This window comes from Mastomys coucha, unplaced genomic scaffold (genome assembly GCF_008632895.1).
Source record: "Mastomys coucha isolate ucsf_1 unplaced genomic scaffold, UCSF_Mcou_1 pScaffold5, whole genome shotgun sequence".
Classification (NCBI taxonomy): domain Eukaryota; kingdom Metazoa; phylum Chordata; class Mammalia; order Rodentia; family Muridae; genus Mastomys; species Mastomys coucha.
Genome location: NW_022196911.1, coordinates 30,504,435 through 30,528,395, shown reverse-complemented (window position 1 = coordinate 30,528,395; position 23,961 = coordinate 30,504,435). Strand labels below are relative to the sequence as shown.

At 44.1% G+C, this 23,961-nt stretch overlaps 1 protein-coding gene across 1 annotated transcript in view; it reads right to left on the bottom strand.

Annotated features, from left to right (window-relative positions):
* The window catches only part of Slit3 (slit guidance ligand 3), a 600,224-nt gene that overhangs the window by 531,618 nt on the left and 44,645 nt on the right, over window positions 1–23,961 (bottom strand). The window contains exons 2-3 of the mRNA XM_031352736.1: window positions 16,913–16,984; window positions 10,372–10,443 (exon numbers count right to left, since the gene is read on the bottom strand). Coding sequence (XP_031208596.1) covers window positions 10,372–10,443; window positions 16,913–16,984 — 144 coding nt within the window. The remainder of the gene's footprint in view (window positions 1–10,371; window positions 10,444–16,912; window positions 16,985–23,961) is intronic.

Genomic DNA, 23,961 nt, shown 5'->3' with positions numbered 1-23,961 from the left:
AAATAACAAGGTGGATTAGAGTGTTTTAAAAATGTTCTTCATTAAATTTTGATGGATTTATCACTCTTTAAAATAAAATAATAGACTTTTAGAGAAAAGATCACAAATACAGTATTATTTTCTTTGCTCCATATAAAGGTACAAACTATCGAGATGACTTGTTGTTGTTGATGCTGATCTTAATCATTAGGATGAGACAGGATGCGTCGTCTTTCCTCTCAACAAAGTACTGAATACCCAGTAATCTGTTCTTTTAAAAAAAGTCACTACAACCCCACAGCTGTGGAATGCAGAGATCTGGTCAACCTCATACAGGGTCGAGAATCTGTGAAGCAGGTAACTTAGCCACTCTCTCTCTTTTTTTTTAAGGATTTAATTATTTATACATATTGAAGTAAAAACTTCCGGTTTCTTTGGGACTCAGTTGTGTCATAGGACGCTGTTCTGGAAACTGGCTTACAAAAGGATGTTTTGTTGAAGCAGACACATGAGAAGATGTTTTGCTGAGAACAGACACGTGGTGGTTTTCTGGAAGTTGCCTGGTGTAGGGGCATGTGATGTTTTGCTGTAGTAGACCCTTGAAAGGACATGTGATGTTAGAAAAGTGTGTAAGTATAACACAACAGACAGTGGATGACACTCTGCTATGGGTTTGCCTTGCCATTCTTCGCTGGTCTTCCTTGGGCATGGCTGATTCTGGTCTTTGCAGATGACACTCTAGCATTGGTTCTTCTTGCTTTCTTCTCTGATCATCGTTTACTGTGACTTCGGAAAGAGAAACGCACCAAAGAACTTCTTATGACATTTGTGATAGTCTGGTGGCTTCTTGTTGCTTCCGAGGACCCCCGCTGATTGGCAGAGCCTTGAAGTTTCTTCTAGATTGAACTGCTGATGCTGATTCATTCACAATGTTTGCTAGTGGATCAAGCTACCTCTGCTGATTCCTGTGAACTGAACTGTTGATTTTCTGACAATGAAGATTGGAATCACCCCAAAGAACTATTTCTAAAAAGATCCACACCACCCTTTGCCATATTAACCTTTCTATTCCACTACCTCTGGTGGGTGGTGGGCTGGAAGGGAGGTTAAAGAGTTTTAAAACCATTATTAAAGTAGGTTTGAAAAAATATGTAAGCCTACAGCATATGAGTGTTCTGTTTGAATGTATTCCTGCATGACAGAATTAGGCATCAGATCCGATTATAGATGGATATAAGGTACCATGTGATTGCTGGGAATTGAACTCAGGACTTCTGGAAGAACAGCTAGTGCTCTTAACCACTGAGCCATCTCTCCAGCCCCAAGCAGATAATTTAGAATTCTGTATAGGTTTCTCTTCTTACCGATATCTGAAAAATGTATACATTTATTTATATTTAGGTTACAATTTAATATTAATTCATTTATTGTGCTGTTCTAGTAATCTAAGCTTTGATAATTAAGAGGCCTTTCAATGTGATCCTACCTCCTTTTGATATACCCAGTGTGTGTATACACACACACATACAAATATATATGTATATACTGCATACCAACATATAGATAAATGTACACATAGGAGTTATGCATATTTTTTTTATTTTTATTTTTTTGAGACAGGGTTTTCTGTGTAATCCTGGCTGTCCTGGAACTTACTTTGTAGACCAGGCTGGCCTCGAACTCAGAAATCCGCCTGCCTCTGCCTCTGCCTCCCAAGTGCTGGGATTAAAGGCGTGCGCCACCACTGCCCGGCTGGTTATGCATATTTTTAAGTTATAGCATAATGCTCATTAGCACATATAGATCAGGGTGGGTAGTACATCTATTATCTTAGACATTTGTGTTGGGCTACTTAAATCCCATTCTACTAGATATTTTGAAATATTCAATTCAATCTATTGTTGTCCCTTTTGTTTTGTTTCTTTTTTTTGTCCCAAGCATATCCTTTACAGTACAATATATGTCATGATCCAGTCCTAGAATAGACCATTTCTCCAAAGGTCATTAATCCTATTGAGACTAGCATCGAGATCCAAGATGGAGATACTCATTGCCACTAGGCTGTTGTTTTTATATCCCTTGCTGATATAAACCTTATATGCTAATTCCTATATAGACACATTCCAATGGCCATTTCACGTAAATTCAATGATACGAACTGGAAAATCCACACTTTTGTTTAATCACGAGTCCATACCTATGTCCCCAACTGCATTCCATTTACTAATAGTTCATTCTAATATTCTCCATAGTTTGTCTCAGACCATATATTTCAACAGTGAGACATGTGTCCCCACCATCCACCATTCATCATTCAATCCTAGCATACATGCCTAGTGGTTTATAAATTATTAATTTTTGTCCCCTGGGAAACAAATTTATCAACTAAAGCACAGTTCTTTTTTGTGGCTCCTTTTGGCTTCAATCTTACAGATTTCGTTCATTTCTGAGCTACCTATATCAGCATCCTAGTCCATCATTTTCAATGTGGTTGATACACACATTCATCAAGCCTGCAGTCAATTCCACGGTGATTTTTTTTTAAATGGCATTCATTAAAGTTTGCTCCATGTGCTCTAAAGTTTACGAGTTCTGACAAATGCCCCAGACCCACCATTCCAGAGTCATGGAACACTTCACATATCCAGCCACAGTTCTTATGCATTCTGAATTCAACCTGCACTTCCTCTTCCTCTCAAGTCCCTAGCAACTCCTGACCTAGACTATATAGTAAGACAGTATTTAGTTTCCTAAGGAACCACTACACTGTCTTCCCAAATGTGCACACCATAGAAGTTTTCTCTGGGAAAAACTTGTTCAACCTGCCCATGTCTTTCTTTTGGAGTGAAGGCTAGAAAGCTAATTCTTTCTTTACTAGATTTTACAGGGATAAAGGAATTGTTTTCACCCACGATTTGAGGGTACTGTCAGTAGTGGTGAAGATGGCAGGGAAATAGGAGTGCCTCTGGCTGCAGAAGCAAGAGCATAAGGCTTGCTCATGTCTCAGCAGACTAACGATTAGAGAGAAATAGGCTTAAGATAGATGTAGGTCAGGCTATAGCTGCTAAGACCTGCACCTTTGCCATTCAACCATTTCTTGTTGGGTTACACCTTGGAAAGGTTCCACTGCTCCCCTAAAACACTGATACCACTGGGAACCAAGTTTTCAACCACAATAGCCCACAAGGAACATACCCCACTCACACTCTAACATACTCCTAACTCCATGGCTCACAGCTAGTTCCCAAGGCAAAATACATGAGCCAACTTCAAAAGTACCCATAGCTTTTAACACTACCAACACTGTTTCAAAGTCCCAAGTCTCTTCTGAGACTCAAAGCAGTGTAGCTGTTAGCCCAAATAAAATGTAAAAAACAAAACACCAGCAGCAACAAAGTTGCATCTTTCCAATACACGCTGACAAAGAGCAATCCTGCCCTCTCTGAAAGGGATGAGTGAAGGCGTAAGAAAGCAGTTGAGATTAAAGCAAGAAAAATCAGCAGGGCAAACTCAAAACCCTCCAGTGTAAAACGCAAAGGTTTGGATGGTTTGTTTTTCTGCATATGGATATTTTTAGTTTCCCAGCGCCATTTATTGAAAAGACTTCTCTCTTCATTGAACTTTGAAACGTCATCAAAAACCAGTTGATTCTACTCATGTGGGTGTATTCCTGGGCTACCCGATTGGCTTGTGCTGTATTATTTCCCCATTCTCATCTTGTCTTGATTACTGTGGCTTTGTAGTAAGGCATGGAACTGGGTACTGTCATTCCGACAGCTGTTCTTCTTCATACTGTATTGGCAGTATTCATTTTGAAATGTTTCTTTTGTTCCTAAATGTCTTCTTGGGTTCTTTATCCCTCCTCCCAAATCTTGCTTCTTTTCATTCATGCCATCTCTGAGTTTTGAAAAGTTCTGGTTGGGTTATATTATCTAATGATTTTTAGGATCTTCATTCTTATAGCCAGTCTTCCACAATTGTCTAATTATATTTCTTTTCTTTATAGATATTTTTTGTCTAGTTTCATTGTTTCTAGGGAGGTTACTGTAGCTTGTATTCTTTGTATTTTTTCCAATTAAAAGAACCTTGCATAAAGTTCAGTATTAATCTTATTTCTGGCTGTTTCCTCCCTCCTCTACCCTCCACTCTGCAGCCTTTGCTGGCTTGAAAGTCACTATGTAGAGCAGTCTCTCTCTGTCTCTGTCTCTGTCTCTGTCTCTGCCTTTCTCTGTCTGTCTCTGTGTCTCTGTCTCTGTCTCTGTCTCTGTCTCTCTCTCTCTCTCTCTCTCATGCTACATCTTGTTTGTTTGCTCCTTTTTCTAGTGATATAAATTTCCCTGAAATTTCAGAAGGCAGGGCAAGAAAAAATGTACCTCATACCTACAACCTCTCAAGTTTAGTCCCAGCTTTTTTTTGTAAAAATGATGAAAAAATACAGATCTGGGGTTTCTAAGATCTGGCTCCTCCAGTAGCTTCTGGAACATTCAAGAAGTTCTCCTTCCTTCTCTCTTGATATAATGTTTTAAAAACTATCACTATAATACTGAGCCTTTCCTGGAGTGGGGAGTCCAAAGTGGAGCAAGTCTTTCACTGCCATCTTAGCATAATGCCTTTGGAGTTATGAGAGGCAATGGAAATATGACCTGGGACAATGTCTCTTGGACCCACCATTGTGTTTGATACTTTTTGTGTGGCGGTGACTATACGCCTAATGTACACATTCTATGGAACTACTTATTTGGCTTATGACTTCAGAGGTGCCAGTCCATTGTGGCAGGGAAGACCTGGCAGAGCACAGCACAGTTTATATTCAGAACATATCATGTCCTTATTAACACTCAGGAGATCCTAATCCCATTGGAACATCTTCTCTGGGTCAGAGGTTATTTATAAATATATGACTCAATTTACAAATGTTTTCGAATGCCCTGCCTACAGATTTCTTACTGATTTTTAAAAATTATTTCTGTTGTTAGAAGGCATGGCTCGCATGACTTCAGTCCTCTGATACTTGGTGAGCCTGCCTCCTCATTCCCACCCTCTCCTTCACCCCTTCCCCCATTCCTCTCTCCTTTTATCCCCCTCTACCCCTTCCTTTGCCTCTCTCTCCTCTCTCCCTCCCTTCGTCCCCCTACCTCTGCCATACTGACGACTGAATACAGTGCCTTGCATATTCTAGGTTCGTGTTCTACCCATGATTTACATCTCCAGCTGAGCCCTGCATTCTAATCAACTGCGTAATGGTCTCACCCGTGCTTGCAAAGAATATTTTACAGTTGTTGCTGTAGTGTTCTCTGCACATCAATTAGATCGGGTTTACAAAAACTGTTATTAAAATATTTGTGTGTTAATAACTGTGCCTGCTTTGTTGCTTAATTAATGAGAAGTAAATTTATTAATGGACTTGTTTATTCCTTTAGTTCTGTCAATATTTGCCTTACATATTTTCAGGCTATGGCTTTAGCCACATACAGACTTGCTGTATGTATTAATTGCACTTATTACCTTATCGGTGTGACATATCCTGCTTTATGCCCAATCCTGTTTCTGTCTTACAAGAACACTGATTAGGCACATTCCTTTCATGCTTTCTAAATACTGCTTTCTTCATTTTGGCTTTCCACACTTTCCCCATCTTTATGTCTGATTCATTTTTAGAAAAATCACATAAGTATTAGGGTATGGGAAAGACAGCTCAGTGATTGAGAGCTCTTGAGGGAGGCCTGAGGTCAACTCCCAGCATCTTGTAGGCATCAGGTTGCTCTCAGTGGCATCTAACTCCAGCTTCTGGGGACCCCTTGGCACTTGCACTCATGTGCCCAGACAGGCACACACACAGAAAGAGAGAGAGAGAGAGAGAGTTCCGCATACACATATATATAGAATTAAAAATAATAGACATCTTTAAATGACATAAGTATTATGAATTTTTAGGTCTACCCTGACACTTGTGTGTTTTAATTGCTGGCTTGGCCATCTGTGTACAACTCATCTTATACCTGCATCTGTATGCCACACCTTACTATCAATCTTCTATCTGCCCCATTGGTTCTCTGGGATTTTTTTCCCCTTTTTTCCCTCATTTCTATTAAAAATGTATCTTGCCACATACCTGCTCCTCTCCCCTGATTTGGCTATTGCATTGCATACTATGCTGTTTAGAGAATATACTGCTGATTAGAGCAAGCATCTTTGATTTAATAAAGAAATAAAAATTGACACCACTACCACTTTGTAGATAACTAAAGCATCTCTGATGATTTTAATTCTCCCTGCTACTGTGTTGCTATTCCCATCTTAAATTTCTTAGATCTGGATTAATCAACGGCATGTCCACATTGTTCATGACAGGGACTCTTTGAGAAGACTGGGGCTCACCTCAGGGAAGGGTCTTTCCAGTTGTTTCCCCTCCCTGGTTTCACTGAGCTTCATCCTTTTAGAACTTTCTGGACAGAACTGATAGCTAAGGCAGATTTTGCATAAACATAGTAAAACAATATTTCACAGCAATGGTCTGAGTTTTATGCTTAATTATCCCAAAGTCATGCTAATTTGGACCTCATGGTCCTCATGTGTAAATAATGAATGGCACAGCCCCAGTGTAACATCTGACATGCTACCTGTCCTAGCTTGAGGACTCCTCAGCTTGGGCACCAGTGAAATTTGGGGATGAAGAATTCTTTCTTGGGGGAATGTCCTGGGCTTTTAGATTTTTCAGAGGTATACTGGCCTCTACCCACTAGTTAGCAAACCCCAGTTATAAAAGTCAAAAATGTCTCCATGAATATCACCAAGAATCCTCTCAGGGGAAAATTTCAGGTCCAGCTCAGATCTACTAGTATAAAATAAAACTTCAAGTATTTTTAGTAAATAACTCTTAAGTATCTACACTCTTTTCAAGGCTTTGAGTCTGAGAGGAGGTGAGTGATACCGAACAGAATTACTGTTCGGAAGAGAAACAATTTGAAAAGTGGAAGTGAAGAGATGGCATCCAGCAATCACAGGAAGGCATGGGAGTGAGATATGTCTTGTCCTAAATGTGGCAGGATTAACAGGTCGTGGAACCTTTAAAAGGCGGGGCTAAGTGGGAGGTGATTCTGCATGGGGTCTCGGTGTCTATAGGAGACTGACAGTGGCATGGGAAAGCACCTTTGCTGTTCTCCTGATGACAAGTTTTCAGAAAAGAAAATAAGGGCAGGCTTGGGCTCTCCTACTCTCTGGCTTTGTGTCTCCCTACATAAGCTCTCCTCCTCATGTAAGCCATGATGTCATCCACCATGTTGTTAGTAGCCTCCAAAACTATTAATCAAATCAACTTTTTTTGATAAAGTACCCAGCTTCAGGTGTCTTATTATTGCAATAGGAAATGACATAACACAGAGTGGCACCTAACTGAGTCTGGGGTCCTTTCATGGAAGAACAGAAGAATTCCAAGACTTGAATATAAGGTGACCCTTCTCTTTCACAGTGAGCCCCAAGAGAATAAGCCAAGAGAAAACACCCAGAATGGAAATTATCAAACTCCATTTACTTTTTAGACTGTTTTAGAACAGAGCCAATAAAAAATTCTATTATGTGACACAGAGACACGGGTTAGGGGACCCTGCAGCGTCCTACAGATGGCACAGCCACCATCTACTTCTTCCATGGTAAATAGCAAATATATTGCATTTTCTCATGTCACATCACTCAGTGTGACTGAAAGCAGACTGCTTGAGTAGAAAGTGAATCAACAGCAGAAAGGATCCATCTCTCTCTACTCTTTGTCACACACACATACACACTCATACTTTCTCACATACACATGCACAGACTCAGGCTCACTTCTCTCTCATGCACTCACACATACACACACACTCCCCTCTCTCGAGTTCATGCACACACATGCGCACACATGCACACACATACAAACACACTCACTTACGTACACACACTCTTTTTCACACACACACACACACACACACACACACACACTTACTCATGAACACACACACTCAGGTGTTCCTTCTTGCTCACTCTGACACCTATCCAATGGCAGACACTTCGCATCTTCCCGCCCAAGTATTCTCCAGCTCTCCTGTAATACAAGTCAGACTGGCAACCTATCAGCCTGAGTCCTAGAACTCAGGCACCTTTGCCAGCCTTCGCTGTAGTTAACCATCGCTATAATATACCCTAGTATCTAATATAACGTGACTGGTCGCAGGCTGTCAGAATGGAGATGGTATCTACTTTTTCCAGGTCTCACATAGAAACCTCCTGTACCCAAGTGCTCCATGCCATTTCCCCACTCACACACTCGGTACATTTGCACATTGCAAACCAAGATATAAAGATGGCAGCATCAAGGCATGGAAGGAGCCTGTCTCTGAGTCTATTCTTGGGAGAGAGGCCCTAACAGGAATGCCCTATTGAGTCTGTAGGAATTAGAAGTAAATTTCCATGTGCTAAGTCACTGAGATTTGAAGGTTTATCTAGTACCACAGCTAGCATTACCCACCGACTATACCAAAACAGACCAAGAGCCAGCTTTGCTCAGCAAGTGTAATCCCTTAGTTCCCCAGACATGCATGGTATTTTGGCCTTGCTCACCACTCCAAAGCAAAGACACCTTTGCCAGAATATTTCCCTGAGCATTCCTGGACTTGGATGGGTATGAGAGAAGCTGTTTGCAGGGCCATGACTGAAGCTCACACTTCATCTCCTGTCTGCAGCACAGGGAGAGGAAAAGGAGGTGGGCTTTGATGTCAGACACATGTGGCTGACCCAGCCCTGACAACACATGTGGCTGCGAGTCTGACCCAGCCCTGACAACTCTTTGGCTTCAACTCCCTGGGCTTTTGTTTCTTCATCCACAAAATGAGGATAATGATACCTCATTGTTGCTTGTTGCAATTTGGCAAAGAGGGTAGAATAAAAGAAGCCATCGCTTGTGAAACACACACACACAGTCCCTGGTGTCCCCAAAGCACTCACTAATTCCCCCCAACAACCATGAAATTAACAAATTAACAATTTATTTACCCTTCTAATCAGAAAAACTAGGCAAGAGGGAGCTTTTGTACCCTGGACCATGTGTTTATTTTTCTATGTAAATGTTGACTATTTCACAAAGTCTAGTTCATTATTTCAACAAATACTTTTATGTTTTCTTTGGTCCAAAAAGAGGGATCCCTCAAATTGTAGGAATTTTGAAAAAAATCAAACTGTAAATAGAGACAACATAATTTTTAATAACTTTTTTTCTCTTATGAGAAACAAATGACGTACTCTCACATGAATGACAGCAAAAGCCATGCTGGTGTTTGATCCAGAAGAAAACAACGGATATTGATTGCCATGAGGCTAGGACTTTCCCCATTGCCCTGTGGCCTTGGATATAAGGACTTGGTGGAGAAAGGACGACACCTCACAAAACAAGGAAGTTGGGTCAGGCAGTCCATTTCACCTAAGCAAGTTATAAAAGAGACTTGCCTCAAAGCAAGCTTTGGCCACAAGGCACCTAAGCAGAGCAGTGTTTTTCCAGGTAAGCTGGCAGAGCCATGAACTGATGCAGTTCCCAACCCCCAGTCCAGAAGGAAGCTGAAATGCCAGGGCAGTGGTGCTGCAGGGGAGACACAGATGAGAGGCCGCCCACCAGCAGGACTAAGTGCTCTTGGGGACAATCCCCACTCAGAGGGAGGAAAGCGAATATCCAGATGTTAGGAGCTGTCAGATGTGATTAACTGAGGAAAGGTGAAGCTGCCCACTTACCCATCAGAACAACCTTCTTCATCAGAAAAACCCCCAGCATTCGCCGCAAAAGCATTTACAGGCAAAATAAACGAAGGCTCCGCCCAACTCCAGCGCCACTTCTTTTGCTGCCTACCCTCCGATCAAGTCAGAACAGCGGCCTATTTTAAACCAGTGGCAACGTGTTCTCTCGTGGAAATGTGTGGGTTTCCTGAGACAGGCTGGCACTCTTGAGAAGCAGGCACGCGGAAGGCTGCGCCCACTCGCCCATCCTTCCTCTCCCACAAGAGTACAAGGAGGAGTCCCAGGAGGAGAAGCCTGAGGAGCCGGGGAGGAACGGTTGCCATCTCCCATGGCATTAGCTCACTCCACTGGGAAAGGAGAAGCTCAGGCCAGGTTAGGAGCCTCCTAAAGAAACCAATGGATACTTGAAGCCTGGGAAGAAGAAATCAAGCCCCAGAGGCTGGCTCCTGCATCTTCTCTGGAGTGTATGGCTCTCAGTGTCTATGTAACATACTTCAAAGCAACTTTAAATGCAGTAGAAAATATTTCTTCGAACATTGGAGACCTGCTCACAAAACCAATTTACAAATCAAAACAAAACAGAATACAGAAAACATTTTTTTTTTTTTTTTGGACACCAGGTTGTGTTTGACTTACAGTCGCTCCAGCTGCTTCAGATCCTGGAAGGCACCTCTCTCGATGACGCTGACCTGATTATCTTCCAGATGCCTAGAATCAGAAAAGCAGCCAAGGTCAAGGACCAAAATGGGAGGGGGTCTTCATGGGGGGGGGCAAACCTTAGGCTGTGCAGCCATATCACATACTCCCTCTTAGGAGTCCCTAGGCTCCTTCAATTTTCCAATTGAAAATCACTCTGATGGGACAAAATAACTCACATCCCAATGTAGTGTCACGGTAACCAGGGATTCAACGCCCGCACACTTCTACCTGACAGATTGGCTTCCATGTCTCTATTTTAAGAACGTTACCAGCAAATGTCCCCCAGAGCACTGAAGAATCATGCACAGAAATGGAAGAGGCAAAGCTCCTCCTTGGAAAAATCATGCACATTCAATACCTCTTCCTTTGGAGCTCCTCCTCCGTGGTTCCGAAATACTTCACTGAAAAGGGTCTTCCCTGCTCAACCTCAAGGGTGGAGTCGCTGTGAAACAGCACCGTGGCTAAGACATCTAGTCTGGACCCAGGGATTCCCTCATGTAGGGCCAGGCTCATCCAAACCTCCTACTGATGTTCACAAAAGATGTTCCTATCCTGGCTACATCTTTGCAAGACCTTAAAAGCTCTCCCGGTAGGTGATTAAAAATCTTAAACACTCTGCCTGAGTTTGATCCGTGAATGCCACATACCCTAAGAGTTGATCATGCAATGAAACACTTGTTTCCCTGACTTAAAAAAAAAAAAAACAGATTAAATTGGATTAGTAACTAATCATTAGCTGAATAGTAGGGACAACTGCAAAGATGATGTGTGAATTCGGAGTGGGAAAGGGGCCAAGAAATGACAGGGACTGCATTTTGGGACGTGCTGTTGTGATCGAAGGTTGTTTCTAGAAAGGAGAAAGAATTCGGGAATGGACACAGTTTTCCTTGGGAATGGCAGAAGCATGGCCCCGCCTCTTGGATGGTCTAACCTTCCAATTTGTCCTAACCTTCAGCGTGTTTTAGGCCCAAGGCTCAACTTTTTGCTTCATTTCTCCATCTCTTCCCAAGGAACAAAGAACAGACTTCAAACCCTTGGACCCAGCACAGTGCCCTACCACAACAGCCTACAGAATGAAAGCACAGCCGTCAGCCTAGCACATACTGGCTTCCCATAGAGGAATAAGGTGGGTCAACAATGGGAGGTTTCCATCGGGGCATGGAGGGGAAATTTGTTGGCACAAGCATTTAAACACATTTGTGTTTATAAATGTTAACTGGCCAGAAGGGTCAGTCTATTGGCCAGACTCTTCAACCTCTCCGAGCTCCATTTATATGATTTCTGTCCCTTGGAGGCCAGTTCCTTCCAGGCCACTCGCTTAACAGATAAAAACAGAATAGATATGAATTTGCCCGAGGGGAATCACACAGCTGACGAGAGGATTTTCAGGCCCCCAGCATACTTCAGGACAATGGCTTCCAACCTCCCTGATGCTGTTCCGACCCCTTAATACAGTTCCCCATTTTGTAGTGACTTCTAATCATAAAATTATTTTCGTTGTTACTTCATAAGGAAATTTTGCTACTGTTATGAATCATAATGTAATGTAAATATCTGTTTTCCAATGGTCTTAGGAGACCCCTGTGGAAGGGGTGCTTGACTCCCTAAGGGGTTGCAACCCACAGGCTGAGAACCATTGCTTTAGGATCTATGCCCTACTTCTATTATTATTGTTATTGTTATTATTATTATTATTAGTTATTTAATTACTTTACTCTGGATCAAAGCTTCCCCTCTCTCCTCTCTCTCTAGTCTCCCCCTCTCACCTCCCATTCCCCTCACCCCCCTCCTCCTCTTCTCCTCAGGAAAAGGTAGGTCTCCCATGGATATCAACCAGCCTTGGCATATCAAGCTGCAGTAAGACTAGGCGCATCTTCTTCTGTTGAGGCTAGCCGAGGCAACCCAGTTAGGGGAGAGGGATCTAAGCATAGGCAATGCAAAGGACAGCTCCTGCTCCTACTTCAGGGGGTCCCACATGAAGGTGCAGCTGCAGAACTGCTACACACGCGCTGCCTGTCCCTTTCTAGACAGTACTATTGTACTGGGCTATCTACTCATCATCTCTACGACTCGGTTTCCTCATTTGTCAAATACATTTGTAAAATAAGACACCACACAGTAAAAAACAGAGTAAGTAAATCATCAAGCCTGGTGAAGTAATAATTTATTTTTATTTTTAATGATCTGCAGTTTTTAACGACTGCTTCTCCCCTCGCCTCTCTTCCTTCCCTCCATTCCATTCTGCCATATGGTAAGGAGGCCTTGGGAAGCTAACAGGCTTATCTTAGCACACTTACTAAACAGGCTGTCAGTTCAATACCAGTGACGAGGGGAGTTGCTCAGACAGACTTTAACAATCAATCTACCAACCAGAGCTCACCGTCATTATTCTTCAGTTAGGACAAGGACTAAGTCTTAGTGGAGTACCAACTTCTGCATGTTTGGAGGAGCCTAACTCTGGCCTTCTATAATGTATTTCTCAGTTTTGTATTCATTATGGAAACACTGCTTGTTTCTTTCAAAGTATAGAGATGTGCGTTTAACACATGCACTCGAGACTTCTGTCTCTGCCCTACCTCGCTCAGGCCCCGGGGGGCTCACTTGCAGTGGCTTTCCCTAGGAGCTTCTTGACCACTACTTACTGCTGGTTTCAGTGGCTGATTTTACTAGCAGGAGCAGGGACCAGTAGAAGGATAGTGGGTTGGGAGGTTTTCCTTTCTACCTCCTGACCAAACTACTTCAGGGTGCCTGCGTCCCTCTTGCCAGGTGGCCCTGCTTTCTCAGGACTCTGAGATCCAATTGCTCCCATTGCTCCCCAAGGTCCCTAGACAGTCATAAATGGCTCTGTCATCACTCGTCTGAGAAACTGTACCATCTCTTCCTGGATTCTCTCATGCCACTATACCTCTGCAAATATTAGGTCTCCTCATCTGCCCCCTGCAGTGTCCCCTCGTTCCTTCTGGAAAGGCATCCAGGATCCTCTTCAGATCGACTTCCTAGACTCATCAAAGTCCAGGCTCATGCCTGGCATTTAAAGGCTCAATAAATACTCCCTGATAAACAAAAGCACCTGTCAGTGGATGCAAAACGTGCCTGAAGATTTCTAAGCAGCACCACAAGCTAAGGACATGTAAGTAAACTGTTGATTCAGGCCTAGCTTACTAGCCAGGTGCAGGAGGAGGATGTGGGATCAAGGTCAGGCTGGGTTCTAAGTTCCCACAAGGGCTGCCCATGGCTGGTGTCTGCTCTGAGTTAGGGGGGACACATACTGTGTTCATTTTCAGTTCTTTGGTGCTCCCCTCTTCTTCTATACTAGATTAGAATCGGAAATGGTCCTCATGTGATGACGGCAGAGGCAGAGTTTAACTCTTTTATTAACCCCACTTAGGATAAAGCTGGCTCCCACATTGTGAACACAGTTAGTCCTTAAATGGATTACTGAGAAAGAGGATAATTGATACCAACAGAGGAGCCTTTCCTCAGCTCCCAAACCTGTGGGAGAGATGACTGTCGTGGTAAGCGACTCCTACATCTCTGCTTCATTTAGGAAAAATCGCCTTGGGATGAGAGTGAAGCTCACCGGTCTCTGGTCCGTGTTTATCCATTCACCTGTACCACATTAGCAGATAGAAGGCATTCTGCATGGAAATGGGGGGGGGGGAGCTCAAATTATTCAAGACTATTGAGTCTTTTATTGCTCCACCATAAATTGTAAATAAGAAACAGACGTGGGGAATATGCCAGGATGTGATGAAAGCTTTTGAAAAAATAAAAAGGAGTTCTCTAGGTTACTTAACCCAGAAGAATGGATGGAGGGAAAATAAGTTTAAAACGTTTTGGATATTTTATTGGTGTTAGAAAGCCTCTCAGCGTTCCCGCCTAGCAGATTTCTTTCATTGAATGAAAGGGACACTTGAAAGGGGCTGTCTCTGAGCTGATAAGGCAGATAATGAAACAGATATATTAATAGTCGATAAAGAAGGGGTAAAGGCATTTTAGCACTGCTTATCAAAATAGAAGAATGCAGCAATTAACTGGAAAGATAAACTGTAGTCAGAGGAACGTTGTGGCCTATGCGGAAGACATTAATGTCATCTTTTGTGATTATTTTAAAAGTTTCTATTTGTAAAGAGCAGATATGGAAATTGGAATTTTTATTAGTCTCTCTGATGCAGCAGTAAGAAAAATCAAAGGGTTATTTTTGACTCGGTTAGAAAATGAAGCATTAGGTGAATTTTGACTTGTATGAGAAAAACATGTCTGACAGACACAAGTGGAAGAAATGGGGGGCTGGGACACAAAGCAAAAGTCGAAAAGCAGTTTTGCTTTTTAAATCAGCAAATAACCTGGAAGCAGGAGTCTCCTGCATCTATCTTTAATACAAAGTGCCCTAAACTGAACCAAGAGATTCCCTGACACTTAAGCCAAACCTCCATTCTGATGGGCATGGACTTTCTCAGATGGGTTACTCATCTGACACACACACAAGCGCTCAGAGCACAAGAAAGGTTCAACTCAAGATAGATCTTCCCTAGGAGGAGGATGAGACAGGAGTGCACAACATCAAAGAGGGGAGAGCATGTCTATGCGAAGAGGAGAGCAGCTGGTAGCAGCTGGAAGCCCAGCAGTCAGATTCCTGCATCCCTGTGCACTGGCCCAGAGAAACACTCAGGTAATGTTCTACAGCTCAGAGCTGCATGTCCTTCCCCTTCCCCTCCTCGAGAACCCAGGAGTCTGGGGGCTGGAGAGATGGCTCAGCAGTTAAGATTACGGACTGCTCTTTCAGAGGTCCTGAGTTCAAATCCCAGCAACCACATGGTGGCTCATAACCATCTGTAATGAGATCTGATGCCCTCTTCTGGTGTGTCTGGAGACAGCTACAGTGTACTCACATATAATAAATAAATAAATCTTCAAGAAAAGAAAAAGAACCCAGGAGTCCAAGATGGGTGTTTTCCCCCTCCCTCCTCTTCCCATCCTCCTCCTGCATGAGCACAGAAAATACTGCATGCAGGCCAGAAGGCAAACCACCAAAACTCTAGTTCCAACTCCTCTTGTCCCTCATTCTGCAGAACAGAGATTTCTTCTTCCAGTACTGTTTCTCTCCTGCAAAGAGGGGGCCATAAGCATGCCCTCTTCATATGCTCTGTTACATGACCCTTGACCCCGCACCAGGTCCATGCTAAGTACCATCGTCATTCGAATTACTTTATTACGAACAATGCTCAAACGAGAGATATCAACCTTCCCAAAGGCCTGAGTCACAACTGACAGGCAACAAACAAACGCTATTGGGGGTGGGGTGGGGGAAGGGTGACAGTAAAGCCCCAAAACACTCATGGATAACTAGAACTGAAAAGGACTTTCAAATTGTCACTCCCTATGCTGCTGAAGGGAAAACTGAGGCCCAAGGAGGTACAGGGATTTCCCCAAAGTCACATGAGTAAATTATCCCAAATGGAGACAGAATCTGATCTTTCTTGTCCCAGTGACAAAGTCATCCCGCTCTGTAGGGCCGTGGGTAGAAGCAGGGATTGGGGGGGGGGGAGCTGGAAAACTGGCTCAGGAATTCAGAGTACTTACTGCTCTTGTAGAAGACCCCAGCTCCATTCCCAGCACCACCAACAAGGCAGCTCACAACCATGCATAACTCAAGCTCCAGGGTATCTGATGCCCTCTTCTGACCCCTGAGGGTTCCAAGCACGCATATGGTGCACACACATTCATGCAAACAAAGCACTCATACATGGTAAATGAAATACATCTGAAAGAGGTTTGGTTTTTGTTTGTTTGTTGAGATGGGCTAAGCCAAGATTCCATAACACCAAAGCTAGGGTCAAGCTCCACTGTCACATTTCTGAACGTCTTAGACTTTTCAGTGAACACTACGTGGGCATCTTCTTACCACACACAAACCTAGGGATGGGCAAAATTCTTCAATATTCAGACAGGAAACCTGCTTCTCTTCTCCTCCTAGTTCATCAATGCCTTTCTCCAGCTCAGCTACCTGCCTGCACAGCTGTGAAGGGTCAGCCAGGACTCTGCCTGTGCCTGGCCCTCTCCACCCCTCCTCCCTGCCTTCCATTAAGCAGCAAGATAAATAACATCTGTCCGGATTGCTCTTTTAATGCACAAGCTGGGGAAGGAATTATAATCTCTGTGGAAGGGAAGCACGGTTAGTCAAGCCGACATCGCTGTCATCCAGGAAACAGGCCATGTTGACTTAATTCATTTATTGCCTTCTGGTTTTCCTGTCACTGGAACCTGGTTTCTTCTATCGATCTAGTCCAGCCAGCAGCATCCAGCCATACAATTTGATATCTGTGAACGCTTGGTACAATAATGAAGGGCTTTCTGCAACAGACACATGGATTCCTGTGGCCCAGAGCTTGGGAATGTGATGTCAGGACAGAACAACGTTTTCACAGGCCGAAGAGCTGAAAATGAAAATCTCTTTGGTACACCATCTGCTACTTACAAGACTCGGAGATTCTTCAGGCCAGCAAAGTCCATTTTGGTGATCCTGGTGATGTTATTTCTGTCCAGGTCACTGCAATGGAAAGAAAATTCAGGTCCGATTTGTGCAGGTTACACTTACAATCTATTCAAGGCAGACTGGCTTGGAGTGGGGGGATGCTGCCTGTCAGGGGGAAGGCAATTCCAATGATTAATGATATCCCTTGAGCATGCCCAACTAACCTTAAGGAAATTGTACGGAATAAGCCATTCATTATGTATGTAGTGGAGCCCAGTTCTACTTAACTGCCTGTCTTCTGTGGTCCCTTCTTCAAGTAACAAATATATCTCTCAATGTCCCTGCCGCCCCTCCCTCAATTTTCAGATTAATTTATGCTAGTAGAGCTGAGGCCTCCTCACAATTCTGGGGGGGTTCCAGGGAGAACCAACTGACCCAAGGCAGGCTTTTAAGAGCTTTTAATCCCTTCCATTGTCTCAGGAATGCATGCACCATTCAAAGACTAACTTTGTATCCACTGGGGTGGCCAAGTGGCTCTGTGGTAAGAGAAGACATCCTGCTTGCACTAAGAGACAGCGTTCTAGACCCAGAAGACAAAAAGGGGCATTCTTCATGGTGTCCGTTAGCACTTGTATCTGCTCACACCTGAAGTCAAATACCTCTGTATCTGGGCATTTTGTAAGCCAATGTATCACATCTCCTCTATATTTTGATGTAAACCAGTTCAGAACTACCAGACACCATCCTGCCTCCATGAAAGGACAGTGTTCCAGACCCAGCAGATGAAAGAGGCTATTCTATTACTTGAAGCCAAAAGAATTGTTATGGGCTTTGGTCCATAACTACGCAGACACAAATAGACAACACCATCTTGTCTAATGACAACAAAACTTGTACAATTCTAACTTGTTCATGAATATCGAGTTTAATGTCCTAACAGGTGCCAACACAGCCGAGCTTATGCCTGACGAGTAGTAAAGGCTAATTCTACACAGTAGGCAAAGACAGCTGCGTGGACTGATTCCGGCCTCAACCTGGAAGTTTAGGATCATTTGTCATGGAAGAGCTGAAAGCTCAGCACGGTGGTTACTGGGATGAAGGTGAAGGAGGCGCGCTGTGGGCGGCCGGGAACTAAGGTCAAAGGGGAATTGAAGTTAGGGAGAAACCTGTGAACAACTAGATATTCTGTATTCCCTCAAATCATTTATGACCCCTAGATGAAAAAAAAGGGGGGACCATAAATAATGTTATAATTCTTAACACTGGATACTGAGCAGCAAATCCGTACATATCATGCCCCTCCTAATAAGAAGGAAGTTTCTAGGGTTTGAGCCTGTGGAGGTTCTACAGGGTGTGTGTAAACAGACAGTCTATATACTGTCCCAAATCACTCAACAGATAGAATCTGCTTCAAAAATGTGCTGTTGCCTGCTTTCATGATGATACAAACATCAGAGCACACACCCAGGTTTACCCTCTTTGATGTCACACAGTGGTATAATCTTATGAGGACAGTGCTATGTGTGTCTGTTTTTAATCAAAGCATCAGGTAAGCTACCTGGGTAACCGAGAGTCACCTGGAAGACCCGAGAGTTATATGCTTACAATGGAAGAACAGGAAAGCCGTTTCCAAGTTTTGGTCTTTGGATAAGGAAGAATCAAGTCTGAGGAGGGATTACCCTTGTGATACCAGAAATCACAGTGAAATGAAAATCAAGCATGTCCTTGGGTAACCTCACCTAGACTCCCCTTCCCTCTCTTCAGTTTTCCTAACAGCCATTCAAACCATTTCTTAGTTTGTGATGTAAGAACACCCCCATTTCACCTTTGCTAACTATGCAGGGTGTTGGTGAAGAAAGGACCCAAGGCACACAGAGAACAGATCAGACATCAGTGGATAGCTGTGATCCTCTCAAGCACCATGGGCTCTCTCCTCCACTCCTTCAGGGATCAGGAGAGACCTGTAGGGACATTGACTACAAAGCAGCTAAGAGTTTAATTACCAGGACACAGCGTGGGATTGCAGCAGCTCATGTTGCCAGCAGCAACACTGATATTTTCAATTAATATTCATTATGAGAAAGAATGCAGTGCGCCCCAGAGGTGCTGAGGACATGGCGGGCTGGGGTACACTGTGGGGGCCTCACACATAGCCCTGGAGCTGAATTCCTTGCCCAGCCACCTCCTGAGTGGCCTAACGACGAAGGATCAGGATGACATCTGTGACCTTTAGAGATGTTTTTGAGGGTGATATGAGATGCTCTACACTCACAGTGCTTACCTACCACCAGGAAAACCCTCAGTCTCAGCCTGTGGGATTACTCTAACTAGCTGAAGTACAACTCCTACCTATACACACTGTGAAATTTCAGTTGACCAAAAGAAACCAGGTAGGCCATTCCCCAGGCACTGTGTCTTAAGCCACTAACTTTGTGGTGGATCTATCTCATCACACTACAGGTGTGGAACGAAGAGGGAGAAAAGATACCTACTGAATATTTAATCCTCCATTAAGAGTGGACTCCATGCCCATGGCTCTCCATGGCTGATGCTTTGAGACCCTCCCTCAGTCCTGCCATTATAGTCAAGGATGGCTCAAGAAGAGAAGGCATTCTGGGTGCAAGGAAAGAATTAGTCCTTCTCTTATCCTCCGCCCAGTAAAGACTGCTTAACCAAGGGTGTCCACTCCTCCAGGTGGAGATTATGGAAGCGTGCGAATCACTATGACATTATATTACTCCACTTACGGCACACTGGCAGGCTAGTAAATTGTCCGTCAAGGCATTTTTGTAAATGCATGAGCTATCTTTCCAAGATTTCCTTGAGTGTGACCACATGACCAAATTCACAGTCCTGCAGAAGGGGCCAAAATAATACACGATGCTTTCAGGGTGAAGCCATACATTCCCGGCCCCAGTGCTCCGCACCCATCCTTAGCCTGGATTCAGAAAACAGTAGAGGGCTCTTGAGGTGACATATGATCTGAGCCCACATGCCCGAGTGACTACATGGGACAGAGATGCCACCATGGCCTCATGGTTTACACACATGAGACCCAGACATATTCCAGAAATAACTTCAAAGCCACACAAATCCAGGGACTGCTTGTCACAGCAGTCTGTTGTCAAATTCGATGTCTTAACTTTCTATCCTTTGTGGTTTTCTTCTAGTCTTTCTAACAATTGTTTCCATAAACAGATCAATGTGTGAGACAAACCTTCCCAAGAACTGCGGTCTTCTGAGCCCACACTGGGTGCTACGTGCTAAGCACTTGGTGCACTTGGTGTCTTGGTGTCTTGGTGTCTTGGTGCACTTGGTGTCTTGGTGTCTTGGTGCACTTGGTGTCTTGGTGTCTTGGTGTCTTGGTGTCTTGGTGTCTCTAATCCGTTGGCCACTGTTTATTATCTCACTTTTCACACAAGGAGGCTTAGTCTCCTCTGTTCTTCAAAAGAGTTTTAACCCAGAAAGAAACTTGATCGTGAGGTCACATGGCAGAAAGTAAAAAGATTGGAACCTAAATTACTTGAATACAGAGGCTGTGCATGTGTGTGTACACAATGACATATGCCCACACATGTGCCTATCAACTCAGAAGTCAATGTCAAATGTCTTCCTTTGTTCTCCACCTTATTTTGTTTTTCTGGCAGAGTCTTGAGCTCACCTATTGGCTAGACTGTCTTGCCAGTGAGCACCCAGGATCCTTCTCTCTCCATCTCTGGGTCCTGGGTTTGCAGACAAATACCTCGGTGCCTGGACTTTTGCATATGTGCTGGGATCAGGATTCAGGACCTCCTGTTTGCACAGCAAGAGCTTTTACTCAATGATCCACCTCCCCAGCCCTATAGGCCAGCTCAGTTTTAGCCATCTCATCCTGATGCCCAATGACCATGAGTCCAAGCATTTTTTGCAATGTGTAAAGTTATCTACTAGGTGGGGGGAATGGACAGAAAATACATGAATAAATAGAACGAGACAATAGAATTTCTCATCCCTTTATCCTAATGAGAGCAAGAGAATATACCTAGTAGCTTGGCTGTCCCCAACTCCCAAATAGTACAGTTTCTGCCCTGTCTCCCTCAGAGGCTAGACAGCAGGAATTCTGAGCTTCTCTGCAAGCCCAAGGATGCATTCACTCCATCTTTGCCCACGACTGGTGTCTCCCAACAGGCATCACCATAGCAATCTCCTGCATCATTTTCCCCATCCCAGAGAATGAATCATAAGCCAGGGTTGAGGCTTGAGTTCTGTGGTATTTTCACATCTGTTTGACACCTTGGGTGGAGTGGGGAGGAAGAGGAATTCAGAGCAACAGTGGGAAAAAAATGAAACAAAAATAACATCGTCTGGGCCAGGCTCTTGTCTCTGTCTTGGCACTCAAGCACAGGCACCCCCTTCCTCCTTTACTCTGCAGCATTCCTCCAGATCTTTCTTTGAGTCATAGCACATCTGGGAAGAGGGAGGTGTAAAGATCTACCCCCAGTGAAACCGCAAGGCATGGGGAAAAGAGACATCCGAAGAAAAGCCAGAGGATGTGGGTTTGAATCCTGGCTTCCTCACTTCCCAGCTGGGCAGCCTTAGCAAAGACACAGCTGTGCTCAGACCCATATAAGACCAATGCTGCTATGACAACCCATAAGACATGACCAAAATGTCAACTCCAGGGTTACCTGGAGGCTCAAGATGGAAAGCATGTGAGGAAGCAGCCTTGGTAGAACCCACGGAGTGGTTCGGTAACTTGTAGAGACAGGATGTGGTGGTATAGGCTGGGATACAGTTCACAGATGTTTGTCTGTGGTGGAGAAGCACACAAATAGCTCCCACCTCACGGTGATTCGCATTACACTTTCTCCACTGCACGACAGTACTTAGGCCATCATTGTCTAGCTTGTTGTAAAACGGAGTCTGAGTTACACGGTTTTTCTAACTTTGGGCTGATATAACTAAGTGATTGAGGCTGTGGAAAGCAGACTGGCTACCCTAGGCTGTACTGTGTGCAGGTGAGTTAAACAGTTTCTGACCTTCAACATAGAGTGAGATGCAACTCTCACTGTTGTTGGTAAGAGGTACACAAAGAATATAGCACAAGTTCAGACCTGAGTTTTAAATCCACCTGCTCCTGCACAACTCTATACAAAGGGCTGCCTTCTGCACTACAGACGAGAAGATGGTGTCTCAATGTAAGAAAGAAAGGAGATATCACATAACAAAGAGAATTGTTGCAGAGGGTACACAGGTGGAGACTGGAAGTTCATTCGTATTAGGATGATGCCCATGGGGTACTTGTGAACATAGGAGGCTGGAGAGAGCCCTGCCACATTTCGAGTCTATGATGGATGTATTCTGGGATCCATAACCAAGTTGATTTTTTAACAATACAGAATATAGCTTGGTTCTTGCTCTCAGCAGCTTGGAGTCTAGCTGAAACAAACCAAATCATAAGATACTCAGAAAATATTCAAAATAAAAAGTTGAGAGACAGGATCTAAACTCCATGGTATGGGCAGAGAGAGGGATGTTCAGAGCAACACTTAGAACAGAAGCTCAGAAAAAAAATCATTTAGAGAGGACTTGGGAGCACCAGGAGGGACCTGGTGACAGAAGAGGGCAGGGAGGGGGAATTACACTGAGCGGGAGGACTGGGGCCAGACAGGAAGCTCTGGAAAGCATCACATGACAGAATGATAAGCCACAAGCTCTCATAGCAGGGATTTAAGCCTTCTGTTCAGAAACTAATAAACAGGGCCAGGATTGAAGCCTCTTACAGACTCAGTTTCCAATCAAGGTACAAGGTGGCAAAGGGCCTGGGCCTGAGTGTCAGTGACCTAGTTCATCCTCTCCATCCAGTGGATCCCATGGACTTTCTTGGCAGCTCTTTCATCTCCCAGTCACGTGGGCAGAGATGGGATGCTGCAGCAGAGGAACAAGAGGAGGCCACTGTCCTGGGGCTTTCCCTGGGAGCTCCTTCTACACCTGTGTTCACTGTAGCCTCCTGAAAACTTAGCTCCCACTCCTTTCTTCCCAATGGTTTTGAGCACTTGGTTCTCCAGTGCTTCTATAGTTCCCTAAACTGTAGCTAGGCCCCAGAAATTGTTTATATGTAAATACATCCTACAGGGCTAGACCTCATCCGAGTTTCACATCTGGCTTCTGTTTCTTCCTGCTAGATCAATTCACACACTCATTTGTTCATGTATTCATTCAACTAACATCTCTCCCCAACACTGAGCCGCTGAGGAGACAGCAGTGGTAGGGGCCTTGTCCTTATAGAGATTGGTATATGAGGGACAATTAAAGGAGTGATTGCCATGAAGTATGTATGGTAAAGTCTTCACTGCAATTCATACACTCAAAAGAGTCAGGGGACCAATACTTTTACATTTTGCCTGTCATGTTCTCATTACTCCTTCCTTCCTTCCTTCTTTCCTTTCTTCCTTCCTTCTTTCCTTCCTTCCTTCCTTCCTTCCTTCCTTCCTTCCTTCCTTCCTTCCTTCCTGCCTTCCTTCCTTCCTTCCTGTCTGTCTTCTTTGTGCATATCAGTGTTTTGACTGTATAGATGCCTGGGGAACACTGTGCTAGCTAGGGCCAGGAAAGGACATTGGAACACCCCCACCCCACCCCGGATTGCAGTTACAGATGGTTGTGAGCTGCCACCTGGGTGCTGAGAATCAAACCCTGGTCCTCTGGTAGAGCAGCCAGTGTTTCTAACCACTGAGCCATCTTCCCCAGCCCCTGCTAGTCATACTCCCCATCACAACTATTCAGCTCTGCTACGCAGTGTGAAAACTGCCACAGACTTAACCAACCGAGTAAGAGGCAAGGTGTGGCTGCCTGTGAATAAAACTTTATTAAGAAAAACATGTCAAAGAGACTGCGTTGGCCCTGGGACCATAGCTTATCGACCCCCCCTGCTCTCTACTCTGCCAGAGGCATAAACAAACCCTTATAATGGAGTGTGAAGGGAAGGCGGTGGTGCTATGGGTGAGGGGAGGATCCCAGGGAAAGGTGGCATTTTAACTGAGACCTCAAACATGAGCTGGGCATAGCCAGGCTGG